Raw genomic sequence first — 27,139 nt, forward strand, 5'->3', positions numbered from 1 at the left:
TACATCCATCAGCAATCCAGGGTTTATATACATCATTGGAAGTGATGAAGTGCAGGGTGACCCAAACTTGGTCCTGGTGCACGTTTTGATTTTTGCTCTTGCACAACACTAGCTGATTCAAATAATCAAAGCTTGATGATGAGTTGGTTATTTGAACCAGCTGTGTAGTGCAACGGCAAAAAAAACAACTAAATGTTCACGGGGGAGGGGGGCAGGACAGAGCATGGGAAACACCGGGTAGTGGAGGGGTAAAAACAGTTTCCTCACCTTTTTTTGCCTAACAGTTCACCCACCTCTTGCAGAAAAAATGCATTGAAAGTATAAGGAACGTTACATTTACCACCTCGACCTGCAATCAGTTTTACTCGACACATTATTTTTCCATCACTACATCTCTGATCATAACCATAGTAGACTGTACTGTGTAGTTCTCATAAACAGCCAACAGACGGCGCCAGAGTATGATAGGCGAGTGTAATACCCCGCCCTCCCTTCCCTTGTCGACCACCCTTGAACTACCGCGGTAAACTCATTGCTTGCACTGAAGGATAAGCGCGGTCCGTGTAGGTTATTTACATTGCATAATGGTAAGTTAGTTATACCCTTTTTACAGTCAACACTCTTGCTCCATTTGAATGGCACACGGGCTAACTGGCTCAGCTAGATAGTCAGTTGAAGAAGTTTTGGCTGAACTCTACAGTAGCTCGCGAAGTATATACCATAGCTAGTTTAGCACACTCAGCTAAAACGAACTAGCATATATGCTAGCTTGGCATGTCTCTGCTAAAAAAAAAAAAACAGTTGCGTCCATATGCTAGCTAGGACTATGTTATGTGGGTTGGCGTTTATTTATGTTCACATGCTCCTCCGAGCTTGCCACGGCCCCTCAGCGAAAGTCTGCGAAGCTTAATTTACACTAATATGTCAAGAGGCCCATTGTTTATGTGTCTTTTAAAGGGGGGGGGGGGTTCAATGTCAACCTCACCTCTGTTTTTGTAATCGCTGAGGGATGGAGAGATTTAAGCCAAATGTATGTTTGATCTGAAAATGTGGTCGGGAATCTTCGTGTAGATGCGGTGTGTCTCTCTAAAATGTTGTAACAATGTGGGGGGTATAAACACAAACTTACTTCCTTGACAACTTCCTTCACAAGAGCGCTGCTCTTCTAAGCGCAAGAAGTATGAAGCCCAAAAGTCTGCTGAGGCAGCGTCTCAGTAAATGCTGTATAGCCAAGTCGGATGCAATGACTGACCATCCATGAGATAAAAATGATAGTTTTAACCATGTTTTGAGGCTATACAGTTTTACAATTTATATTGGGTTCTGATGGGCTATGACAGTTGAACTAAGCTGCTCATGAGGAATTTATATGTTCAATTCTTCAAGAATCAGTGAATGACTTTCAAGAATCAATTTTGAAAGTCCAAATATGTATATACCATTTAGATTGCCACTTTACGACTGAATTCTATTTATTCTATATTTTTGTCTTGCAGTCCAAAAAAAAAGGTCTCAGTCATGAGGAGAAGAGGACACGCATGATGGAGATTTTCTTGGAGACAGTGAGTTAAAGGAATAGTTCACCAAAATAACATTAGTGTCCTTGCTAATCGATCCCATAACGTGAATGGGATTTGTGCCACAAATTCTTAAATGTTAGCATGTGGAAACGGTGCCAGGGAAACTAAAACCAAAGCAGGAATTGCTGTCATACCTTATCTTCTCCATAGACTTCACTACAACAGGGTTTCCCAAACTCGGTGCACGTTTTGTTTTTTGTCCGAGCTCTTCACAGGTAACTCAAATAATCAACCATTCAGTCTTTGATAATTTGAATCAGTCGTTTGTGTTACAGCAACAACAACAAAAAACGTGCACCCCTTGGGGTTTTCGAGGACCGAGTTTGGGAAACTGGCCTACAGGGTAAGGAAACAATGTCATTTTGGTGAATGATCCCTTTAGTAATTTGACACTTATGTCTATTTCATAACACACATGACGTTTCACTTCAAGCTGTGTATGGAGGTCCAAGAGTATCCATGGAGAGTAGTGTGATTGTGGGAGTTTTGAGTCAGTTGGTGAAACCGGGGGCTGGTTTCACACTGCAGTTAGAAAGCTGCCGTGGATGCCAGGGTTGGCTATGACACCTGAGCTAAAGTAAACAGACCAAACACAGCACCTTGAGCGTGCCTCCATCTCTCAAACACACACACACAGGCTCTCCCTCTAGTGTGAAACACCCTTGGACATGTTGGGGCAGGGAACTTGGTTTCTAAGCTGGGGTTAACCAGTAGAAGAGGTTTTCAGGACGGTACATGCTGTATTGCTGATTCAGAGTAAAGTTAGTTTGAACATGAAATTCTGCCCATGGGAAATATCGGCTCTATGGAGGCTTTTGAAACTGAGCCAAACCCAAAATACACCCCAAATTGCACCCTTTTCCCTATTTAGTACCTTTGACCAGAACCCTATAGACCCTGGTCAAAAGTAGCGCACTACATAGGGAATAGGGTGCCGTGTGCAATGCCGACGCACACTGGGGTTGAATAGCGGGAACCGGGTTACCAAGATGTCCCAACCGACCAACTCCATTTTCACCAGTGAACAATAACGGCAAGAAACTGGAAGTCTGCAGTTTGACAAGTCTGCAGGGATTTCCCTGAGTAAACAACCTCTTTGTTGCCTTCTTACTGGTCACTTAAAGGTTTAAAACCATAGAAATATAATTAATTTCTAGGTGTAAAGCATACTTCATATCATGTTTGATCATGTTATAGGCCTATACCGGTTTAGGTATCCTATAACGTTTTCCATGCCCTCTTTGATTTGAAGCAACACCAATAAATGTCTGTTTTCACTGTTTTTCCAAGAAAATATGTATGTTGACACACTGAATGCATGCATATGTCCTGTAGGTGTTTTGTCTTATGGCCTAGATGAAAAGGTAGAGCTTCTAGAGTATTAGTTTAGGACAGCTTGGCACCCTCTCTAACTTGCTCATACATAAAATATATATATATATAGTAGTATGGAGTTGTTGTTTTTTTGTCTTTCTCACCAGAAAGAGGTGTTTCAGCTGAAGGACATTGAGAAAATCGCCCCCAAGACTAAAGGAATAAGTGAGTAATGATTCATTGAGATGAACCAGATGGATCGTTTTACAAGTGAAACCCGGGACTCGTGATTTATTTTCTATATAAATAAAACATTAAATTAAAAATTTCCCTGCGATGCCAAGGTGCATTTTCTACACAGTGACGGCATATGGATCCCAAATCCGGCGTACTAAAATTCCCAGAGGTCATTTTTTTCCCCCTCTTGAATTTAATAGTGTTAATGTTTTTGGGCCGAGCATTCTGCGGATGCTTGAAGTAGTTCCGCGTCATTTTCTTCCCATGAATGTGCGGTCTGTGTCAACACAGAAAGGTGCCCTCATGCACCCATAACAACATAATGGTAAAATGGTCCCGACATCATTGTCTTGGCAACCGAGTCTAGCCCTAACCACTATGATTCATCCCATATTTAGGCTGTAGTATGGAGTGGGACAACACTACTGCCAAAAGGCACTAACTTCTCATAGCGATGATACAGATGAAACGGCCAAGTTTGGGTATGGGCTGAACTGCATTTGCTTGAACACACAATGAACCCTTTACATGTTGCGTGAGTGTGTCTGTGTATATAGAGAGAGAGAGAACTTCAATGAAAAGTACACGTTTTAAGTGCTGGTCCCATAGAGAAACAAAGCCGTGCTGTTTTGGTACGCACCCAAAAGGGACGTTATTTTCCTTTTTTATTTATTTTTTTTTTTACTTTTTTTTTTTTTTTACAGTGGACGTTACATTAATTTGGGGGAACTTGATCGGGCTGCTCGCGACTGATTGGAATCACATGTTTTTAAAGGCCCTGCTCTGGCATCGGGATGTAGTTACGGGGGCAGGGTGGGAGGAGGGGGACTGTGTGATATACACAGCAGTTTATCACACACAGCAGAGACGGGAGGAGGGAGAGAATGAAAGGGGGAGAAAGGGAGCTAGTGGGAGAGAGTGAGATCAGGGGCCCTCTTTGAATACGTTGAAAATGCATCCATCCTTTTCCTTGATGTAGCCTAATCACTCATTTCAATTCATTGGATTAACGGAACCAAGGATTCAACTACATTGCCTTCCACCAATCCAGCTATGTTATATCAGTGATTATTTGAAGGAATTATATATTTTCAAACGGCCCCAGGAGAGAGAGAGCGAGCGATGAGGGAGAGGCAAACGAGCGAGACAGAGACGAGAAACTAGCAAGTCCAGATGTGCCAGACTATCGAGAAATTTAAGCATGTTTGATAAATGAGGCCCCTGAAATCCTCGTTCCAGAGTTTGCTTGAACAGGGCCCATTAGTTTGATTCTCCCTGCTGCCCAACATCCTCCCAGTACTTAAAGTAGAAATTCAGTGCTTTACATATACACAGTATACTAAGTATAGCTAAAGTTTGTAGTGGCTGTTTAGAGAAAACAGAACAATGGATTACAGTTTCTCCTGGCCATATAAGACTACTTTCAGGATGTGGAGCCATCTAACTTTGTTGTAAAATACTGAACTTTCCCTTTAACACAACTCGCTCCAAATCACACCAGATCAACATTATTAGTGCTACGGCAAAGGAACAGAACAGTCCATGATGTTGGACTATCGCATTTCACCAGCCGCCCTCGTTCCAGATGTAAGAACGTTCTATTACGCTCGGAGGTAAAGTTTCCTCTGGGTACAGATCTAGGACCAGCGTCCCCTCCCCCAATATATCCTTAACCACTGTGGGGAAAATGCTGAACTGACACAAAATCAACTTCTAGGGGCAACTTCGTAAGCCCTCTATTATTACTCTCGGCTGATTTGGGATCAGTTAAGAGAGGGAGGGAATACACAGAGTCCCGGACCTTATTGTTGTAATGAATGTAAAGCGATTATGTGGCAGATGAGTGGGCTAGGTGTGCATCCCAAATGGCACCCTATTCCTTATTTAGTGTACTACTTTTAACCAGGGGTCATTAGCACTTTGGTTTAAAGTAGTGCACTATATAGGGAATAGGATGCCATTTGGGATGCAGATATATTCTGGTCTCGGGACATCTGGACCACAGAGTTGGAAGATCGACGCTATATGAGGCTGGTTAGTATAATGGGCTTTCCTCAGTAATATGATGATTTGAAACAAATCCAGTTGTTTTCTTATGGAGTGTGAATTGATCATTAGGGAACTAGGGCACTAACACATTCCTGGGCTCTACATGAATTCACCTTTCCGTGATTCCTCACATCCTTTTCAGTCGTATTGGAGGAGATGGTCCAAGGTCCCTCCACTCTGACCTTTTTTCTCCAATGGGTTTTGAGAAGGTGAGGACAGAGGATGCGACAAACCCAGGAAAGATTAACTGAGAAAGAGCCCTTGCCTCTCCTCCTGTCTGCAGCACCCATGTCAGTGAAGGAGGTTCTCCAGAGTCTGGTGGATGACAACATGGTGGACTGTGAGAGAGTGGGCACCTCCAACTACTACTGGGCCTTCCCCAGCAAGGCCCTGCACGCCCGCAAGCGCAGGTTGGAGGAGCTGGACAAGCAGGTGATTATAACAGGGGTGTATTGTGGTCTGGCGGTCTAAGCCACTGCCTCTAGAGCATACCACTGCAGCACGGGTTAGAATCCGACTCACTGCTACAGCAACTTTCTTTCCTCTATTTATCCTATCCAATAAATGCTATGTGAGTGGGACTGCCCCCTCAATAGTGTGATCTGTCTTCTTTGTTTCTGGAATTTTGTAACCCTACTGACACCGCGGGGGGGGGTGTATATTGGTTTTCAACGGGGAAAGTACACGGTCACTCCCCCATCTGACCTCTAACCTTAACCTAATGCTGCAGGTCTACTGGCCTCTCCTCCCCTCCAGTTTTAACAGCTTGCTAGACTCTTTATGGAGTTCACGCTGTGACTCACATGGTTCTTATTACAGAACATCTTAGGCCTATAGACCTCACGTACCAGGACTGTGTCCCAAATGGTACCCTATTCTCTACATAGTGCACTTCTTCTGACCAGGGCCTTATTGGATATACTTAACTAAATAATCATATATGTCCTGGTCAAAAGTAGTGTACTACATAGAGAATAGAGTGCCATTTGGGATGTAGCCCTTGTCTGCATAGTCTCAAGCCCACAGACAGACCGGTGCATTTCCTATCCCAAATGCATTCTCTGTTCTCAGAGCTATGGTTAACTGTACTCTGGTTTCTGTAGCTAGCACACCAAGCAGGCACACTTGTTTGCAGTAAAGCATTTGCTTTTATTGTAAGTGGAATTACTACTACACTCAAACAGGCGATAAAACTTACTGATCACATGTTGTGTGATCAAAATTTCATTTTGTTCATCAAATTGCACTTTACAAATCTTCAAAATAATAAAATATTGACTGTGAAGACAAAATTAAAATGTACCTAGACTGGCTTCGAATTAGAGTTGAGTTTGAGGGGAGCGATTAAGACCGCTGTCTTCAGAGCACACACACATCCTACCATGTCGGCGTGTGTTCGAAATCCAGCCCACACCCTTCTGGCACAATCTTCTCTCCCATCTTTCCTGTCTTTCTCTCGCTATCTCTATCCCCAACAAAATAACGAATAAGTAAGGAGTAGATTTTCAACGCAGTATCTCATTTGGTCATGATCACAAGAGGCTCTAGGTTCAGAACCAAAGTAGCCTACATCTAAGACCTAATAGTCTCATTGCAGAGTTGTGGGGGGTGGCGGACCCGCTATCAGTAGCGGCGATGAAGGTGGTGTGGCTTGTCACAGGCGCCAGTGTCACTTGATGGTCCCCTCGATAGCATTTCCTCCTCGTGATGACCCAGATCCCCAGCTCCACGCCACAGACCAGACGTGGTGAAGGTGTGTACTCTGCGGCGAATAAACCACTTCTGGTCGCCAGTGGTGCCACTGATGCGGCCGCCGCCAAGTTGGATATTAAACACAGTGGCGTGAATATGTGATGCTTTATTGGTGACGTATTTATATGAGAACCCTCCCGTGTCTTATTCCATAAACAGAGTACAAGGAAGGGGACTGTTTGTTTTATAGTCTATACAGTTTTATTAAAATTGTATTTTAATACAATAACTATTGTTTTATCACCGTCTGAACTTTTGAATACAAAACCGTTTTAATGCGAGTTATGATGTATAAAGAGATGTCAATTAACGTGCCCCAAATGACACCCTGTTTCCTGTGCAGGGACATAGCCCATGCCAATGTGTAAGTATACTAACCAGTGCAAATATTATAGCTGCCAGGTTTTCATACCCGTGTTTACGGTATTACCAGAACGCACAAGGGGCACTATTTATTTTGACACACAAAACAATTTAGGTAACAGGTATTTTGATCCAGGAGGGGATTGAATGTCACTGCTGTAACCAAGAAGCTTGATCTTGACATCTCGCTACTTAGCTAGAAAACCAAATGCATAGCTGGAGCCCTGAGCTGGATATCATTTATTTGACACATCTTAGCTGTCTTATAGTTCTACGTATAAGTAGCACGCACCCCCGCAGGTATCTAAAATAATACCGTTGGTATTTCGAAGTACTCCGATATTCATTATAAATGGTATATCGCCCTTGCCTATGCACAATTTAAGAATTAGATAATGTATGATATTTAGGTATATGTGCATTATTTATTTTAATATATTAATGTGCGTGATGAGTAGTTACATGTGTCAAGTTGAAGCCCACAAAACACAACATTGATGTGAAAATGAAATATGGTGTTAAATTGTTCATTCAAGGTCTCCTTTCTCGCCATAGCATACCGAGGCGAAACAAAGGAAGATGTCTCTGCAGCAGGCTGTCGACAAAGCAAAAGTAGGACGTGAAGATACAGTAAGTACATTTATGCGCACATGCCAACCGTAAAGGGGAATAAGGCTGTTTATTATCCTTCATTTTATCACTGAAAATGAGTGTCTTTACATTAAGACTTATAAATTTGTTAATGATGAGTGATTTGTTTTCATATTGTAAGTTAAAGGACTAGAATCCACACCAGTGAGAGGGGTAGGTGTGTGTGTTGCATATACAGTGCATTTGGAAAATTATTCAGACCCCTTGACTTTCTCCACATTTACGTTACAGCCTTATTCTATAATGGATTAAATTGTTTTTTCCCCCTTCGTCAATCTACACACACAAACCCATAATGACAAAGCAAAAAGAGGTTTTTAGAAATGTTTGTTAATAAATTAAGAATAAAAAAATGGATGTGGAGCGTTGCTGCACAGCTATTTTCAGGTCTCTCCAGAGATGTTCAAGTCTGGGTTGTGGCTGGGCCACTCAAGGACATTTAGAGACTTGTCCCGAAGCCATTCCTGCGTTGTCTTGGCTGTGTGCTTAGGGTCGTTGTCCTGTTTGAAGGTGAATCTTCACCCCAGTCTGAGGTCCTGAGCGCTCTGGAGCAGGATCTCAAGGATCTCTCTGTACTTTGCTCCGTTCATCTTTCCCTTGATCCTGACTAGTCTCCCAGTCCCTGCCTCTGGAAAAACATCCCCCCCAGCATGATGCTGCTACTACCATGCCCCCAGACGTGACGCTTGGCATTCAGTTCAAAGAATTCAGTCTTGTTTTCTTCAGACCAGAGAATCTTGTGTCTCATGGTCTGAGAGTCCTTTAGGTGCTATTTGGCAAACTCCAAGCGGGCTGCCATGTGGTTTTTGCTGGTGGGGTGCTGCAGAGATGGTTGTCCTTCTGGAAGGTTCTCCGATCTCCACAGAGGAACTGAGCTCTGTCAGTGACCATGGGGTTCTTGGTCACCTCCCTAACCGAGGCCACTGTGTTCTTGGGGACCTTCAATGCTGCAGAAATGTTTTGTTACCCTTCCCCAGATCTGTGCCTTGACACAATGCTGTCTTGGAGCTCTACGGACAATTCCTTCGCCCTCATGGCTTGGTTTTTGCTCTGACATGCCCTGTCAACTGTGTGACCTTTATATAGACAAGTGTGTGCCTTTCCAAATCATGTCCAATCAATTAAATTTACCACAGGTGGACTCCAATCAAGTTGGAGAAACATCTCAAGGATGATTAATGGAAACAGGATGCACGGGAACTCAATTTCGAGTCTCATAGCAAAGGATCTGAATACTTATGTACTGTTAATAAAGTGTTTCCCTTTCATATTTATTTCTATAAACCTGTTTTTACATTGTCATTATGGGGTATTGTGTGTAGATTGCTGAGGATTTTTATTTAATCCATTTTAGAATAAGGCTGTAATGTAACAAAATGTGGATAAAGTCAACGGGTCTGAGTACTTTCCTTAGGCACTGTATGTGTTACCGATTTGAGGGGGTCAATAGTTACATTTTGGGATATTATTTTTGACAATGTATTGTTTTGACTATTGCAATATTGTACCTGCACCAAAACACCTTCCGTCATAGCTGGTTCTCCATCTTCTTCTTAAATGGGGAGCCAATTTTGTTGGCTTCTATTTCCCTGACTGATCAAAATGGCGAGCAATATGTTTGGAACATCGAATTGCAATGAAATCACAGTATTGAATCGCAATACATATAGAATCATGAGAATTGCAATACATATCATATTGCACCTAAGTGTGGTGATAATATCGTATCGTGAGATACTTGGCAATTAATTCCCTGCCCGAATATGTGTTTGCAGACTTGGTGTGTCTATACTTGTGCATATGTTTGTGTGTACGTAATGTGTGTGTGTCTTTGAATTTTCACGTGTGTGTGTCCACCTATAAAGGAGGAGCGGGCCTCTCTTCTAAAGGAGCTGCAGGCTCTGAGGGAGAAGAGGAGTCATCTGAAGTCAAAGCTGGAGAAGTACAGGGAGTGTGACCCAGAAGTGATCGAGGAGATGAGTGAGTACCCTGTAACCAGCCTCTCAAAACCAGGAGGTTGCGTCCCAATAATCAGACCATTTTTTCCTGAAGTGTGCTCTCGAAGTGCTCACTCAGGCTCCCAAGCGGCACAGCGGTCTAAGACACGGCATCTCAGTGCTAGAGGTGTCACTACAGACCCTGGTTCAATTCCAGGCTATATCACAACCGGCCGTGATGGGAGTCCAATAGGACGGCGCACAATTGGCCCAGCGTAGTTAGGGTTTGGCCAGAGTAGGCTGTCATTGTAAATAAGAATTTGTTTTTAACTGCATAGTTAAATAAAAATGTCCCTCCAAATGTCAGGCGTTAACTTTTATCTGTACTCCTTTGGTTCTTGAGAAAGAGGCTATTTAGTATTTTATAGGTCATATCAACAATAACTTCTGCTTTAACCACAAGCTCATTTAACCTGTATTTTGAACCTTGCCCCAATTTTGTATATCTTCAAACTTTCGCCGTTGTTGAAACCTCCCCATACAAATTAAGTTTGGATCAAATTAATAAAAGGAGGGAATCCAATGAAACATCAGGTGCCTCATCTGGACAGATGGCCCGATCCACAGCTGTCCATCAGGCCTTCCTATTAAAAGCCCAGAGGCTGAGGAGAGACCTGGACAGCGTCCAAGAGGGAGAAAGCAATCAAGCAGCCCCATGCCAGTAGCCTACGAGTCCATGCTTAATTCTCAAATCTGGATCTGCTCCAGTGCGTAGAAATAGAATCGATAGATCGAACATGGCTCCAGTCCAGCACAAGGAAATAGGACACTCCTCGTGATGGAGTGGAGACACCCTCAGATTTGTGCACCTTACAGTTGCGTGAGGCATGTGAAAAAAAAAAAAGGCAAAGAGCATACCAAACACAGTCGGTCTACCACTACGGAACATGGCTTTGAATCGGAACGCCCGTTCTATCCCTTTCCAAATCTATGCTTCCCCTCCTTGACTTCTCTGGTTTCAAGTCTTGCTCAGTTTAACCCATCTCTTAAAGTAGAAACTCAGACTAAGCCCATGGCTGTTATTGCGTACACAACATGGCTGACCTCTTGGGCCTACACGAAACTTAACCGGTCGGGATTAACAGCTTTTAACGGTCTGCCCGTGTCCTGAGTTTATAGACTGTTTATTTTTACACACCTCTCAACTAGTATAGGCACGACAAGCGATTGACTATTTGAAGTCTAAAAAGGAATCGTTGTGGCTTTAGTGTGTGTGTGTGTGTTTGCACTCGTGACACTCTAAATGTGTGATTGATTTATCTTGTCATCCTCTCTCCTGTCGCTCGATGCTACGAGGCCTCGCTATTGAGTTGTCAAGCACATGAAGAGTGCTGTCGTTTTAATAGCCCCGACACTGCACTCCACGCCTCCGCTAGTGTCACTGAAGAAGCTGTTACTGTCCAGAGTGAGTTAAAACACAGACTGAACAGAATCTTGGGGAAACAGCTGGCCCCATGTCCATTACAGAGTCCCCTTGGTAAAACAGCCCATTTCTCAATGATGTACTTACAAGGCGAAACCGCTACAACAGCTGTGTGGCTACTGCGACAGGGAAGTCTTTTAGTCTGTTCTTTTATGGGTTGAACGGGTCCTCTCCATTTTTGCCTGTGAAATTGCTCTGCACATCAAAATAATAGGCACAGGCGTACCAATGAAGGCCCCAGCAGGTGTGTGTTTTCAAGTTTGTATTAGTCGTATGTACGGGATACACACAGCCCAACGAAACTTGCTGGTTACTTCCCCACAATGCATCAATAACAAAGGATGCGAATACGAACAAGGAGAATGGCTCAGTAGAATAGAATAAACATTTTAGCATGAGTGCCTTCAGAAAGTATTCACACCCCTTAACGATCTGGCCTTAATGACCATGCACTCTTATCTCTACCCGGCACAGCCAGAAGAGGACTGCCCCCCCCACCCCACTCAGAGCCTGGTTCCTTTCTATAGGTTTCTTCCTAGGTTCCCGCCTTTCAAGGGGGTTTTCCTAGCCACCATGTTTCTACATCTGCATTGCTTGCTGTTTGGGGTTTTAGCTGGGTTTCTGTGCAGCACTTTGACATCTGCTGATGTTAAAGGGGCTTTATAAATACATTTGATTGATTGACCCCTTGACTTTTTCCGCATCTTGTTACAAAGTGGGATTCAAATGGATTTTGTTGTAATTTTGTCAACGATCTACACAAGACTCAAAGTGAAAGAAAAATTGTAACATTTTGTAAAGAAATAAGAAAAATAAAATGCATATAATATATATTAGATAAGTATTTAACCCCCAGAGTCAATACATGTTAGAATCACCTTTTGGCAGCAATTACAGCTGAGTATTTTTGGGTAAGTCTTTAAGAGCTTTCCACACCTGGATTGTGCACGATATGCCCATTAATTTATTAAAATAATTATTCATCCATTTTCAGGTTTTGACATAGATTTTCAAGCAGATTTAAGTGAAAACTAACTCGGCCACTCGGGAACAGTAACTGTCTTCTTGGTAAACAACTCCAGTGATTTAGCCTTGTGTTTTAGGTTATTGTCCTGCTGAAAGGTGAATTCATCTTCCAATGTCTGGTGGAAAGCAGACTGAACCAGATGTTGCCTGTGCTTAATTCCATTTAGTTTATTTCTTTTATCCTGAAAAACTCCCCAGTCATTAACGATTACAAGCATACCTGTAACAAGATGTAGCCTATTCTTGAAATGTGTTCTATTGGATTTGCCCCAAACATAACACTTTGTACTCAGGACGAAAAGTGAATTGCTTTGCCATATTTTTTTTGCAGTATTACAAACAGGATGCATGTTTTGGAATATTTTTATTCTGTAAACTCTTCCTCCTTTTCACTCTGTCAATTAGGTTAGTATTGTGGATTAACTACAATGGTGTTGATCCATCCTCAGTCTCCTATCACAGCCATTAAACTCTGTAATTGTTTAAAAGTCACCATTGGCCTCATGGTGAAATCCATGAGTGGTTTTCTTCCTCTCTGGCAACTGAGTTAGGAAGGACGCCTGTGTCTTTGTAGTGACTGGGTGTATTGATACACCATCAAAGTATAATTAATAACTTCCCGTGCTCAAAGGGATATTCAATGTGGGGGGAATGTCCATAGGGGGAGTAGGAGGGGGGACCAGGTAGCTGACTAGTGGTGGCTATTCAGCAGCTGAGGGTAGAAACTATTGGCCAGTCTTTCAGCTTTTTGTACTGCCCGTGTCTGAGTGATTTGAAGCAGGGAGAAAAGGACGTGGCTGGGGTCCCTGATGATCATCTTGGCCTTCCTGCGACATCTGGTGTTGTTGCTGTGCTGTTGAGCAGGCAGTGTGTACCCAATGGTGCATTCGGCTGCGCGTATCACCCTCTGAAGAGCCTTTCGGTTCCCGGTGGAGTTGCTGTACCAGGCTGTGATGCAGCCTGACCGTATACTCTCGATGTTGCTCCTGTCAAACTCTGTGAGGGCCCTCGGGGACAGGCTGAATTTCTTCAGCATCCTGAGGTTGAAGAGTTGCTGTCGTGCCTTCTTCACAATGGTGTCTGTGGGGTTAGACCATTTCAGCTTCTCTGAGATGTGTACGCCGAGGAATCTGAAGTTATTGACCGTCTCAACGACGGCTCTGTTCATGAGGATGGGGAGCTCGTCTTGCCTGGTTCCTCCTGAAGTCCACAATCAGCTCCTTTGTTTTGCTAACGTTGAGGGAGACGTTATTTACCTGGCACCACGCTGTCGGAGTGCCTACCTACTCCCTGTAGGCTGTCTCTTTGTTGTCTATGATCAGGCCTACTACAGTTGTTTCTTCAGCAAACTTGATGATGGAGTTGGAACTACCCATGCAGTTGTGGGTATACAGAGGATACAGGAGGGGACCTTAACCACCTGTGGTCGGCCCGTCAGGAAGTCCAGGACCCAGCTGCATAGGGAGTAGTTCAAACCCAGGGCTGTGAGCTTTATAGGGCACTATGGTATTGAAGGCAGAAGTGTAGTCGATGAGCAGCATCCTCACATATACATCACATACGTAGAATCTTTTAGTCCAGGTGGGTAAGGGCAGTGTGCAGTGCAACAGCGATTGCGTCGGGGTGGTAGGCGAATTGGAGAGGGTCGAGTGTGTCGGGGAGGGAGGAGGTGATATGGTCTTTGACTAGGCTCTCAAAGCACTTCATGATGACTGAAGTGAGTGCTCTTGGTCGGTAGTCATTCAGTTCAATTACTTTCCCTTTCTTGGGCACAGGGTTGATGGCGGACATCTTGAAGCAGGTGGGTATAGAGGCCTGAGCTAGGGACAGATTGAAAATGTCAGAGAACACAACAGCCAGCTTGTCTGCACATGACTTCTGTGAACGGTGGATGTTGCTGAGCCGTCCTCCCCTCAGCAGCCTCCACTGAAACAATACCTGTTAGCAAAGGTGTCGGCAAGAGATAACGTGCTTGCAGGGATTTGTGGTCTTGCATGACCGTCTACTTTGAGGCTAATTATCATTTTAGAATCTGAGTAAATAGAGCTGAATATATTGATAAGTCACCTTGTCCGATAGATTTACATGGTTATCAAAATGTCACGCCAGGTTAAGCCTACACGAAAATCCCCTATGGGGAAAAAAACAATTGGAACCATTTCCCTGTTTGACCGTTAGGTTTTATAGGTATTATGACACCTCCACTATGGGGCTCTATAACTAAGGGGTGGAATACTTATTGACTCAAGACATTTGAACTTTTCATTTTTAATTATGAAAAACATAATTCCACTTTGACATTATGGGGTATTGTGTGTAGGCCAGTAACCATTTTTTTTTAACCTGTTATACAACACAATGTGGAAAAGGTCAAGTAGTGTGAATGCTTTCTGTAGGCACTGTAATGCAGGAAGGCACAAGTTATAGTCCAATATTTACACATGATTGGGGGACAGCTGTTAATTGTACAGTATTTTGCAATCATAATAAGAGTCTGGTAGCAGCAGATGTGTGTGTAGAATGAATGTATGTCTGAGCATGTGCATGTTCTTGTGCATTGCAACCACTGAAGGCATCCCCCATCACTTATTTGTCTTGACTGGTATCTGAACCCCCACCAAACGGGACTGGAATTGGTTTCTAATTGTGGCCCGTCTAATGTGGCTCCCTGGTGAAAGTGGATGCCGACCGCTCCTCCCCACCGTAGCCCCCACAACTCGTCCCATGAGCGCTGAAAGACGAGTCCATGGCGAAATGTCAAACCCTCACCCTGTGTGTGTTCTGCTTAAGTCTGAATGATGAGGCGTGAAAGTCGAATAACGCGATCCAAATCCTACAGAAGCACGGCACTCCTAGATTCCCCAGATTGATTGATGGAGGGAGGGAGACAGAATAAGCGGGACCTCCCCTATTCTAGTGCCCCCCGCTAGCGGGTTTACCCACATGTCCTTCAGGAACTGATTGATTCTGGTGACCATTGTCGGCGGTGCGAACCGAAATCCCCGGCGCAGGCGGATGCCAAGGAGGACTCCACCTCCGCCCCTACTGCGTCACCCTTCTCTCTTTCACCACCGTCTCTCTGTCCCCCCCCCCCCCCCCCCGCAGCTGTCTCGTTGCCGGAGGGGCTCTGCAAGGCTGGGCATTTATCCCCGCGTACATTTTCAGATAATCGTCTCAGTGTACCCAATGAAACGCTAATTGTATTTCCAAAGCTGCTAGTGGTTCTCGTGAGGTTACAGGACACCGTGTTGTGTCTAGGTTCAAATGGGGTGTGGATTCAGCCTGCAGTGTGTTAAGACCAGGCAACCCTAGAGAGTCAAGTTCTGGTCTAGCAGAAGGCTGTGGGCATAGGGGTTAATTTAAGGACCTGATACAATGGAGTTGAACTGAATTCATTAATCCCATTTTTACATTGAAGGACTCCAGTCAAGGGATACAAGTAAAACATTAAAAGCAAATAGACTACAAACCTCAGTGGACATTTGTATAATATAAAACCATAGGGTAAAAAAACATGAACATTATTCTGTACTGTAAATATTATGCAGCTGTGTTGGCTCCTACAGGTGAGTCTGCTTTGAGTTAACAATTAGCCCCTAGCACTGAAATCCTCGTATATTTGGAGAAGCTTGCTGTTTGAGTTGTGTAGGCTACTTTCGCACAGTTTTCATGCATTGTGTATCATGCCAACTTACCAAAAATAATTCCATCTCTGCACAGTCCTCATCCTTGCTTTGATAACTGTTAGGTTCCCCTTGCGCCCTGTGGTCAGTGGGAAGTTGTCCACTCATTTCTACATCACTTCTTTGTGTCTGTCCGTCAGACCAATCCAGAATTCCTTGCTGTTTACGATCACTAGGCATGCTCCTCTCCTTAGACAGTCTTGTCGGCTTTGCCCACAGGATTTATTCTCAGTAGAGATGTAGTACACACTGCAGCTGAAATGGCTCCATCCAGAATATTGCTCCTGCCCATAGAGCTGAAGATCATCTCTCTCATCTTGCATCTGATCTCTTGGTTGGCTCCTTGATGCCAGGACCATGACCCCTGAGGGTTTCTGTATTAACATGGAGATCCATCATCTTTTCCTATGCCTCACCACTGTCAGTGGTGTCATAGATACTTGGATATCTCCACTACTTATGCCACTGAGTTACCCCAACAACAACAAAAAACATCTGCACTGTACTCTTGCATGGTTCTCTCTAATTTTATTGCAAAAAATAGCTTTGACCTTTTGAAAACAATAGCAAAACATTTTTTTTTTTTTTTCCCCACATTTTTAAGCAAATGTTCAAAATTACTGAAACTCATTCTTAAAAGCTCATATTTTGTTCAATCATATTCCAATATCCCTGTGACTTCCTAATAGAAAGTTACCTCACTTTCAGGGCTCTCCAGTGTGACCATTTTACTCCATATATGCCTTTAATATTTTAATGACCAGTCGTTTTGTTATCATCTCTTAAGTGGGGAGACAACTTGGGAGTAGCTGACTCACTTGACTGTTGACGTTGATTGAGGAAACCACCAGTGTTACGGAAAGTAACAGTTTCCAGTTTTTAGAAATGTTAGAAAATCTATTAAATTAAATACAGAAGTATCTAATTTACATAAGTGTTCACACCCCTTTGCGATGACACTACAAATTGAGCTCAGGTGCATCCAATTTAATTTGATCATCTTTGAGATGTCACTACAACTTGATTGGAGTACACCTGGCCCTCTGACCAAACTGAGCAAATGGGCATGAAGAACCTTGGTCAGGGAGGTGACCAAGAACACAGTGACCACTCTGACAGAACAACAGAGTTCCTTGGCTGAGAAGGGAGAACCTGCCAGAAGAACAACAATCTAAAGCACTTCACCAATCTGGGCTTTATGGGAGAGTGGCCAAACGGAAGCCACTCCTGAGAAAAAGGCACATGATGGCACGCCTGGAGTTTGCAAAAAGGCACGTGAAAGACCGGTCATTAGGCAAAATATTGTGGGCTGATGAGACAAAGTAACTCCTTGGCTTGAATGCGAAGCGCTATGTCTGGAGAAAACCAGGCACGGCTCAACACCCGTCTAACACCATCCCTACCGTGAAGCATGGTGGTGGCAGCATCATGCTATGGGGATGCTTTTCAGCGGCAGGGACTGGGAGACTAATAAGGATAGAGGGAACAATGAATGGAGCCAAATGCAGGCAAATCCTTGATGAGAACCTGCTTCAGAGTGCAAACGACCTTAGACGGGGGGGTAAAGATTTACATTCCAACTGGACAATGACCCCAAGCATACAGCCAAAGCCACGCTGGAATGGCTTCAGAACAAGAATTTGAAAGTCCTTCAGCGGTCAAGCCAAAGCCCAGACTTGAATCGCATTGAAAATCTGTGGAAATACTTGATTGTTGTTCCCCTGCCGCTCCCCATCTAACTTAACAGAGTTTGAGAAATTCTGCAAGGAAGAATGGGAGAAAATCACCAAATCCAGATGTGCCAAGCTGACAGACATACCCAATATGACTCAAAGCTGTAATTACAGATGACTCAAAGATTCTTCTACAAAATCTATTTAATCTATTTTTATTCAGGTTGTAACACAACAAAATGTGGAATAAGTCATGGGGTATGAATACTTTCTGAAGGCACTGTAAGTACCCCAGCAGTGTTAGGTCATTTTATCTTTGAAAACTCAAACATTGAACAGATCCTTTAAATTCAGCAATACAGTGTCTCCAATGGATGTGTTGAAAGTAAATGGCGGTACTTCAAACCGAAATGTACATGTGAGCCTGCTTTGACTTAGCAGTTGGCCCCTTAGCAATGAGGGGTTTGGAGTTTCAGTTATTGATATGCTACTTTCTCACAGATTCTCACAAGTCGCATTTCACTGCATTGTGTATTATGCCAGTTTTCCTCTGGGGAAGAAATAAAAGTCCTTCGCTCCACACAGTCCTTTTCCTTGCCCTGATAGCTGTTAGGCTCCTCTTGCGCACTGTGGTCAGTGGGGTGCTGTAAACCCGTTGCCAGGTCCCTTCTTCATCTCGGTCAGTTAGACCAATCCAGAATCCCTTGTCGATGAATTAATAGATAAATGCCTATTCCTCTCTGCTGTTTATGGTCACAAGGTCTGCTCCTCTTTTTAGATGGTTCTGTCTGCACACCTCCCAGGATTTAGGATAAACACTACCCTAACTATCACGAGAGGCAGTAAAAACTGAAATATCTCCATTCCCTTTGAGAATATTGCCCGAGCGCAGAGCCCGTAACTGGTCTTTCTCAGCAGAGCAGTGGTTTCTAAAAACACTCACCCAAAAATCATTCCATTATAGTGGACATGCATGCCTGTGATCCCAGCCAGTAGAAGTATACATAGCAACCCCAGACACACTGCAGCAGCTCTTTTCACTGAGATCTCCGAAACGAGATACTGGTTGTCTCTTTGGGGTGTTTCCCTCTGTCTCAGTGCTGGGGTCAAGGCCTCTGAGGCTGCCTGCACTGCTGTAAGTATTGACAAGATGTTGCTGTAGCTATTTACGCTCCTCTGCCTCACCACTGTCAATGCTGTCTTTTGTTGTCATAGATACTCTGACATCTCCATGTACTACTGATGTCTGGCTGATTCAACCAAAATGTCTACTGCTCTTTTAATACATGTCTCTGATTTGAATGTGTGATGGAACTGTGCGGTTAGGGACTTCCTGTGTTGTACCAGGAAGAGAAAGTCTCATATGTGACTGGCTGTAACACGGTTATTGTCAACTTGAGGCGGCCATCAGTATGAATATTTGAAAAGCCTGTACAGTCACCAAGCTTATGTCCATTTTTACCTGCATTTCCCTTCTTAAAGCTTGAGTAGCTTCAGCACCAGCTATTAGATTTGCTTTCAAGAGATCTTGATACAACTATGGGTTAAACTGAATTTATTTAGTTTATTTTTAACATGTTAAGTATTCAGTCAAGGGGTACAATTCAAACATTAAAAGGAAATAAAGTACTTCAATTGACATTGATAAGACATCCATACAAAACCATTAGGAAAACATTAACAGCACTCAATGCAGTTAAGAAATGCAGCTGAGCCATACATTGCTGGCTTGGTTCCTACAGGTGAGTCTGCTTTGAGTTAGGAGTTAGCCACTGGCATGGATGCCTTCCTGTTTTGAGAAGCCAACTTATAACTTTTGTGTAACTGCATTCTCCTCTCGGGTAGAGAAATGGGTCCATCACTCTGCATAGTCTTCATCCTTGCCCTGAAAACTCAGATTCTCCTCTTGACGAGTACCCTGTAGACAGTTGTGTCATCCGCCAATGTTTATGATCACCAGGTCTGCTTTCCTCCCAGGATATAGTCTCCGTAGAGATGAAGTTCAAACTGGAGCTAAAATGTCTCCATCCCAGTTTCTCTAGCCAAGAGAGCTTTTCTTGTAGACTGACAATCACTTTATTATAGTTGACACTCAGGCCTATGATCTCAGCCAGAAGAACAACAGCCCCAGACACACTGCAGCAACTCTGGACGGTCTGGAGTGCTGATCTCCTGCTCGGCTCTCTGGGGTGTTGCCCTTTGTCTCAGTGCTGGGATCATGACCCCTGAGGGTGCCTGCACTTCTGTAGACATTAACAAGCTGCTTCTGTCTATATTCATATTTACTCTCCTCTGCCTCACCCCTGTCAATGCTGTATTTTGTTGTCATGGAGATTGAGACCTCTGAGTATCTATGTACTACCTATGTCCTCCCGAATCAACCAGAATGTCTTTACTGCTGTCTAGTACATGTCTCTGCCATGTGAATGTGACAGTTCTGTTTAGCTAGGGATTCGGTTGGGGACCTCCTGTCATACCAGGAAGAGAGATGAGTCTATATATGTGACTGGCTGTAGCACGGTTATTTTAAGTTGAGGTGGCCAGATTGCTCCTCCAAAAAAGCGGTTGAGGAGTGGGCCTAGCACATTCACATTATTGAAAGGGATGGCAAAAAATACACTTATTATGTACACAGTTTAACTGCCAGAGTGAGACGTCTAACTTTTATTATATTTTTTTATTTAACTTGGCAAGTCAGTTAAGAACATTCTTATTTAACAATGACGGCCTACCCCGGCCAATCCCTCTGACCCGGACAACGCTCAGCCAATTGTGCGCCGCCCTTTGGGATTCCCGATCACGCCGGTTGTGATACAGCCCGGGATCAAACCAGGGTCTGTAGTGATGCCTCTAGCACTGAGATGCAGTGCCTTAGACCGCTGCACCACTCGGGAGTCCAAAACTACTAACATGTGGTTCTTCAATAGACCCAAATAGGATTTAAAAAATACACTTACCTTTGCTGTCAAAGGTAACATAACTCAGAAAAGCACTGTATGAGTTTACTTTTATTATAATGAACAAAAATACAAATGCAACATGTAAAGTGTTGGTCCCATGTTTCATGAGCTGAAATTAAAAAAATCCCAGACACTTTCCATATGTACAAAAACCTTATCTCAAATTTCATGCGCAAATTTGTTTATCTCTGTTAATAAGCATTTATCTGGTGCTAAGATATTCCATCCACCTGACAGGTGTGGCATATCAAGAAGCTGATTTAAACAGCAGGATCACTACACAGGTCACACTTTGTGCTGGGGAGAAGAAAAGGCCACTCTAAAATGTGTATCTTTGTCACAACACAATGCCACAGATATCTCAGGAATGTCCACCAGAGCTGTTGCCAGATCATTTTGTTAATTTCTCTATCTTAAGCCACCTCCAACGTTGCTTGAGAGAATTTGGCAGTATGTCCAACTGGCCTCACAGCCACAAACAACTTGTAACCACGCCAGCCCAGGGCCTTCACATGCGACTTCTTCACCTGGGGGATCGTCTGGGACCAGCCACCCGGATAGCTGATGAAACTGTGGGTTTGCACAACCGAAGAATTTCTGCATAAAGTGTCAGAAATCGTCTCAGGAAGCTCACCAACGTGCTCGTCGACTTCAGTGGACAAATGCTCGTTCGATGGCCGCTGGCACGCTGGAGAAGTATACTCTTCAGCGTTTCAACTGTACCAGGCAGATGGTAGACAGAGATCCTGAGGCGCATTGTCGTGCCATTCATCCGCTGCCATCACCTCATGTTTCAGCATAATGCCCCATGTCACAAAGATCTGTACACAATTCCTGGATGCTGAAAATGTCCCAGTACTTCCATGGCCTGTATACTCACTAGACATGTCACCCGTTGAGCATGTTTGGGATTCTCTGGATCGACATCTACGACAGCCTTTTTCAGTTCCCTCCAATATCCAGCAACTTCGCACAGCCATTGAAGAGGAGTGGGACAACATTCCACGGACCTCAAATCAAATGCTTCATCAACTTTATGCGAAGGAGATGTCATGCTGCATGAGGCAAAGGGTGGTCACACCAGATACTGACTGGTTTTCTGATCCACACCCCTACTTTTTATTTGATCTGTGACCAACAGATGCATATCTGTATTCCCAGGCATGTGAAATCCATAGGTTAGAGCCTAATTTATTCATTTCAATTGATTTCCTTATATGAACTATAACTCATTCAAATCTTTGAAAGTGCTGCATTTAATATTTGTGTTCAGTGTAGGTGAAACTCAGAGCAGATTACTTTAAAAACCTGTATCAGTCGACACGCTCATATACAATTTTAACCTGAATTAGAGTTGTTAAAGCTGGACTAGCTCCAGCAGTTTTTAATTGATCTACACCGCTGCTTGTCTTAACTTGTTATCCTTTTACCAGCATCAGAGAAATCAAGGATCGCTAAACAGAACTCCTTTCTAAAGCACAGCAACTCTTGCCGTTATTGCCAGGGACAACATTTACACACACAGGCGTTATGGATATACTGTAATACCGCTATGGACGTTTAATCTTTGTTATAAGTTCAGGGTTTAGTGTTAAGACTGACATAAGCGCTTTGTTTGGTGTCTTTGTGCTATGATAGCGTGGTGCTTTGTAAAGAATAGATTTCAGGTAAAGTTGGCCCTGGTCTTTCAGCTTCAATAGGATTGCTTAAGTCAAATGTTTTTGTTTTTCTAGACCAGCGTCAAATCTGTTAGTAATTTGTGTGGACATAAACCTTGATTTATGCTTACTTACATTAAACATTTATGCTTACCTAAACACTTGAGCATTTTATGCTCACTTTTATTTCTTTGCACTTACAACCTTTTCTTGTAAATTTGAGTTGCCATTGAAATCTAGTTGAGCAAGCAAAGAGGGGAAATGAAATTTGCAATTCAAAGTGCGGCCTCTGACATGTTGTCAAGTTTGTTCCCCATAACCCGTTTTCGTTTTAGTTTCTCTCTTACATGAGAAGACTCACTTATTGTTACTCATTTGACCATTTCCCACACAGCCTTTGATTAAACCTGTGTAAGTACGTTGACTTGGACATAGTTACTGTATGTATTCTTTGGTCTCAATGGGTTTGGTTAATTAGTTGTAGTTAAAGAGAGTGAAACGATATAGCTCTGTCCTTTTTCCTGATTGAGCCGTATTGAGTTCTTGTTTTTTGGGGACATAGGCCTGTGACTTGCGTGAGAAACCAAAAAAACAGGCCACAGAAATAACATTTTGATTAGATTTATTTCAGATGACTGTTGCATTCGTTTCTACAGTAATAGGTACAAGTCACGTTACCCCCCCTCCTGCCTCAACTTGCTGATCCGACGCAAGATTTCCTTTTCTCTTCTAATAACCACTCAGCATATCATCACCTGTGTCAAATCTGATCCAGGAACGGCTCCTTCGAGGGCATCTTTTCCCTGGAGACGGAGGTGCTTCTTGGCTTCCATCGAACAATGCGGCTTTGGCCAAGCTTATGTGGTCCAGCTCCCCCTTGGCTGGCGCTCCCGTGCCCCTCTGCCAAGAAATTGGATCCCCAGCGCTGCAATCTTTCTTCGGCGCTAGGCTGGGTAGCATGTTACACTGACATAGCAGATTGATCTGCCATCTCCCCCCGAGCCACGGCTATTCACAAAGGGCTGTAATGGATGGTGCACACAGGGTAACTCTCACTTTGGAATTGAAAGTGGTTGGTGTGCGCTCGAGGTGATGGATTAGCTTGGAAGCGGCGTCACGGCTGGGGAGTCGGACTGCGGGAGGGATTTCTCTGGTCAGAGCATAGGAAAAAGAAACGCACTCCCCCGCATAATATACTGTTCAGCCAAAGGGCTCGACTCCAATTCAAGTAAAACTGGTTTGTGTAGTAGTGTATAAACGTACCCTTTGTTTCCTGTAGTCAAGTGATATGTAAGAGTTTTCTACTAAATGCATCGTCTGGTTTCCCAAACCCAGATTACTCCTGGACTAAAATGCATGCTCAATGGCAAATGTCTAGAAAGGGCTTTTTTCAAAAGTAGGCACTGCGTCAGGGATACCTCCCCTCGATGTCTGATTTGTTTATGGTCTTTGTCCAACATGGCAGACTTTTGCATAAGTACAGTACCTATGTGTTGATGGTAGGTTTGTGTCTTGCAGGAAAGTCCAATGTCACAGCTAAAGAGGCAGTGTCCAGATGGACAGGTAAGTCAACTGAAAGACTAACCTGACTAACACGCACAACATGAACAGACTGCTAGACTGTATGGACATTGCACTGGGTTGGATGAGTCAACATGGTGGAGGCAAAAGCCTCAACTTTTACTGGCCATTTTCACTCAAAACACACACAAGAAATCCAGACAAACGCACAAGTTTTCTTCCCCGGACCTTTTTTTTGAGTCATGTAGGAAAAAAACGTTAAAGGGGCGTTTCTCTGGGAATCCCATTCTGCGATGACAAAGGTCTTGTTTGCCATCACAGAAAACAACACCTGAAGGTTCTGAAAACCCAAAGTACCTACTAACTGCAGCCCTAAGCACTCCCCATTGTGTGCACTACGTGAACCCGGCGGTAACCTGGTGCGACCAGTGACCTCAGGGTGATTATGATCGTGGGGAGGCACTACAGGGAGTTAGGGGCTGCTAGGTGGTGTGTAGTGAGGAGCAGGGTTAGTGTTTACATACTAACTATCGTGTTGCAGTGGATAACTCCTCTTAATCTACGGCCCTTTCACACTGGGTGAACAAACATATATATATATATATATATGTGTGTATGTATGTGTGTGTGTGTGTGTGTGTATATGTATATATATATGTATATATATATGTATATATATATGTGTATATGTATATATGTGTGTATGTATATATGTGTGTATGTATGTACACACACACACACACACACACACACACACACTTTCCCTCTCACTATCACACACAGCCTTGCATGCACACACACACCCCAGGGTTCACACCACCACCCACTCTGTAAATACAGTGTCATTACATGACGTTAGCGATTTGAAAGTTATCCGGCCTGGGTTTATTGTTAAGCCCGACAAGTGAACTTAAAAGTGCAATTAGACCTATCCATTGATCCTGTGGACCCCAGGGAGAGAAAGTGCTCTGCTAACCTTCTCATATAGGATCAACATTTACTCACAACAAATCTCCATTTGGCAACATTGAGGTCACGTCAGAATTGTTTAAATTTAAGTTATAATTGTTGTTGATCTGTTTGATGAATGAATATGCGATGCATCAAAGTGAGAACACACCAATATGCGCTGATCCCATTGGTCTAATTTCACTATTTGTCAAATAATTCATTTTGAATGAATGAGATCAGTGAGAAATATCACTTGTTAATAAAGTAGTTTTCTAATCATTGTATTTTTGTCTGCAGATAACGTCTTTGCCATCAAGTCGTGGGCCAAGAGGAAGTTTGGTTTCGACGACGGACGCATCGATAAAGCCTTCGGGATACCTGAAGATTTTGATTACATGGACTGACTGCACAATCTGTCATTTTAATTATTTGTTTTTGTTAAATGAGTGACCTCCATTGCACACAATGCAAGTCAAATATGTTACTTTATGTTGAAAGGACACTAAGTCCACTCAGGCAAGCCCCCCAAAAAACAGCCTTATGTTTTCCGTAGTTGACTCGGAGCAGCTGCAATTTTGGCATTCGCTCAAGGCCCTTGCAGGTGTAAATGCTGCTTATGTGGAACCTGAGAAGGCGCTGTGCTAACCTTTGGGCTGTTCCGTGGTGGTGGTGGGGGGGCTACTTTTGGGACACCTGTTTGCATGAAAATCGAGAGCCCAGTCGTTGACGGAAATTAGCTGTGTCCAGCACTTCTACCCCCCCCCCCCCCCACACACACACACACACACACACACCACACACAGAAAAAGAGGCAGCACATCAAACACCCATGCGATGTTAAAAATCTAATCTTACCTGATTTAAACAGATGTAAATGAATACAGCCACTCATGTTGTTTTTGCTCCCCCCCATGTCCCTTAGCTCTCTTTTCATAATTTACTTTGACAAAAGAAGCATGTGGCACCAGGACTGACTGAACTTGCCTTATCTCATGTTTAAATCAAGAGGGAGAGGGTCGTTGTGGACAAAAGGTGCTTGGTGATTGACAATGCAGTGGTGTGGAGAGTGATGCAAGGAACACCAAAACACAAATGGAAGCGCCACTGAAATATTGTTAAGGAGGCTGGCTGTACAGTAGGGATATGTTTAGAATTCACAACATTTAGAAGCTCCATAAATTAACTCCCTGTAAATGTGTTTTATGGTCTTGTGGTTCTGCAGAGTCTAGACTGAGGTGTTCAGGTTTTGTTGTTGAAAACAATGAATGATCCATTTGAATGGTAACATTTCAATAAAGTCTTAGTGTTATGTTTTATCTTACTTAACTGTTGTTTTCCACAGGCCTACATGTACCTTAACTGAATTCATAAGCCTCGAATTTCCAAGCAACAGGGTGAATGCATCACCTTTCATTTTCTGTCTGAACTGGAATGTGGCGAAAACCTCTCAAACAAAGGGCAGCATTTTTCTGCTGTACACTGCGATTTATTCCAATGTGGTATGAGCAAAAAGGGTATTGTTGCCGTGAACGGTCCAGAATTACGTTTGTGCTTTTGCTGTCTGTATTTGACAGATTTTTATCAAACTGCACAAACAATGGTTATAATTTATGTGCTCATGGAGTTGACTCTCCAGATGCCATTATACTACTAGAGGTCAAATTTCAAACCATTCGTTCAAAATGAAAAGTATCCACACAGATCCTACCCATTTCTTCACTTTGCAGTGACAATACATCTACAGTTTGAATGATCATTTACTGCGTTATCCTTTCTTATGCATGTTTTTCATGTATTTCAAAATGTTCAATGCATTCCTAATTCCATTTTCTCATTACAGCAGATTCAGCATTATTATATATAGGGAAAGGGGGATATCTAGTCAGTTGTAAAACTGAATGCATTCTTCTGAAAACTGTCTTCCGCATTTAACCAAACTCCTCTGAATCAGAGGCGACTTTATTCAAAGTCCATGTGCCTGGGGAGCAGTTGTTGGGCGTTAACTGCGCCTTGCTCAGGGGCAGAACGATAGATATTTACCTTGGCGGTTCTGAGATTTGATCCAGCAACCTTTTGGTTACTGGCCCAACACCTCTACCAGCCAGGCTACTGCCGCCCAGTAGGACGTGCTGCTACTACTATACTGTGCAAAAATATATAAACGCAACATGTAAAGTGTTACTTTCTTGAACTGAAATAAAAGATCCCAGACATGTTCCATATGTACAACAAGCTTATTTCTCTCAAATTTTGTGCATAAATTTGTTTACATCCCTATATGTGAGCAATTCTTATTTGCCA

At 43.3% G+C, this 27,139-nt stretch overlaps 1 protein-coding gene across 1 annotated transcript; it reads left to right on the forward strand.

Annotated features, from left to right (window-relative positions):
* The first annotated feature begins 487 nt into the window (after positions 1 to 487).
* Positions 488 to 26,159, forward strand: mnd1 (meiotic nuclear divisions 1 homolog (S. cerevisiae)). The gene is made up of 8 exons (XM_064926003.1): positions 488 to 587; positions 1,497 to 1,562; positions 3,062 to 3,119; positions 5,464 to 5,612; positions 7,851 to 7,925; positions 9,812 to 9,926; positions 23,885 to 23,929; positions 25,136 to 26,159. Exons 1-8 carry the CDS (start codon positions 585 to 587, stop codon positions 25,240 to 25,242), a joined length of 618 nt encoding a protein of 205 aa, XP_064782075.1. The 5' UTR covers positions 488 to 584; the 3' UTR covers positions 25,243 to 26,159.
* The last annotated feature ends 980 nt before the right edge of the window (positions 26,160 to 27,139 follow it).

The sequence above is a fragment of the Oncorhynchus masou genome, chromosome 20, assembly GCF_036934945.1.
Source record: "Oncorhynchus masou masou isolate Uvic2021 chromosome 20, UVic_Omas_1.1, whole genome shotgun sequence".
NCBI lineage: Eukaryota > Metazoa > Chordata > Actinopteri > Salmoniformes > Salmonidae > Oncorhynchus > Oncorhynchus masou.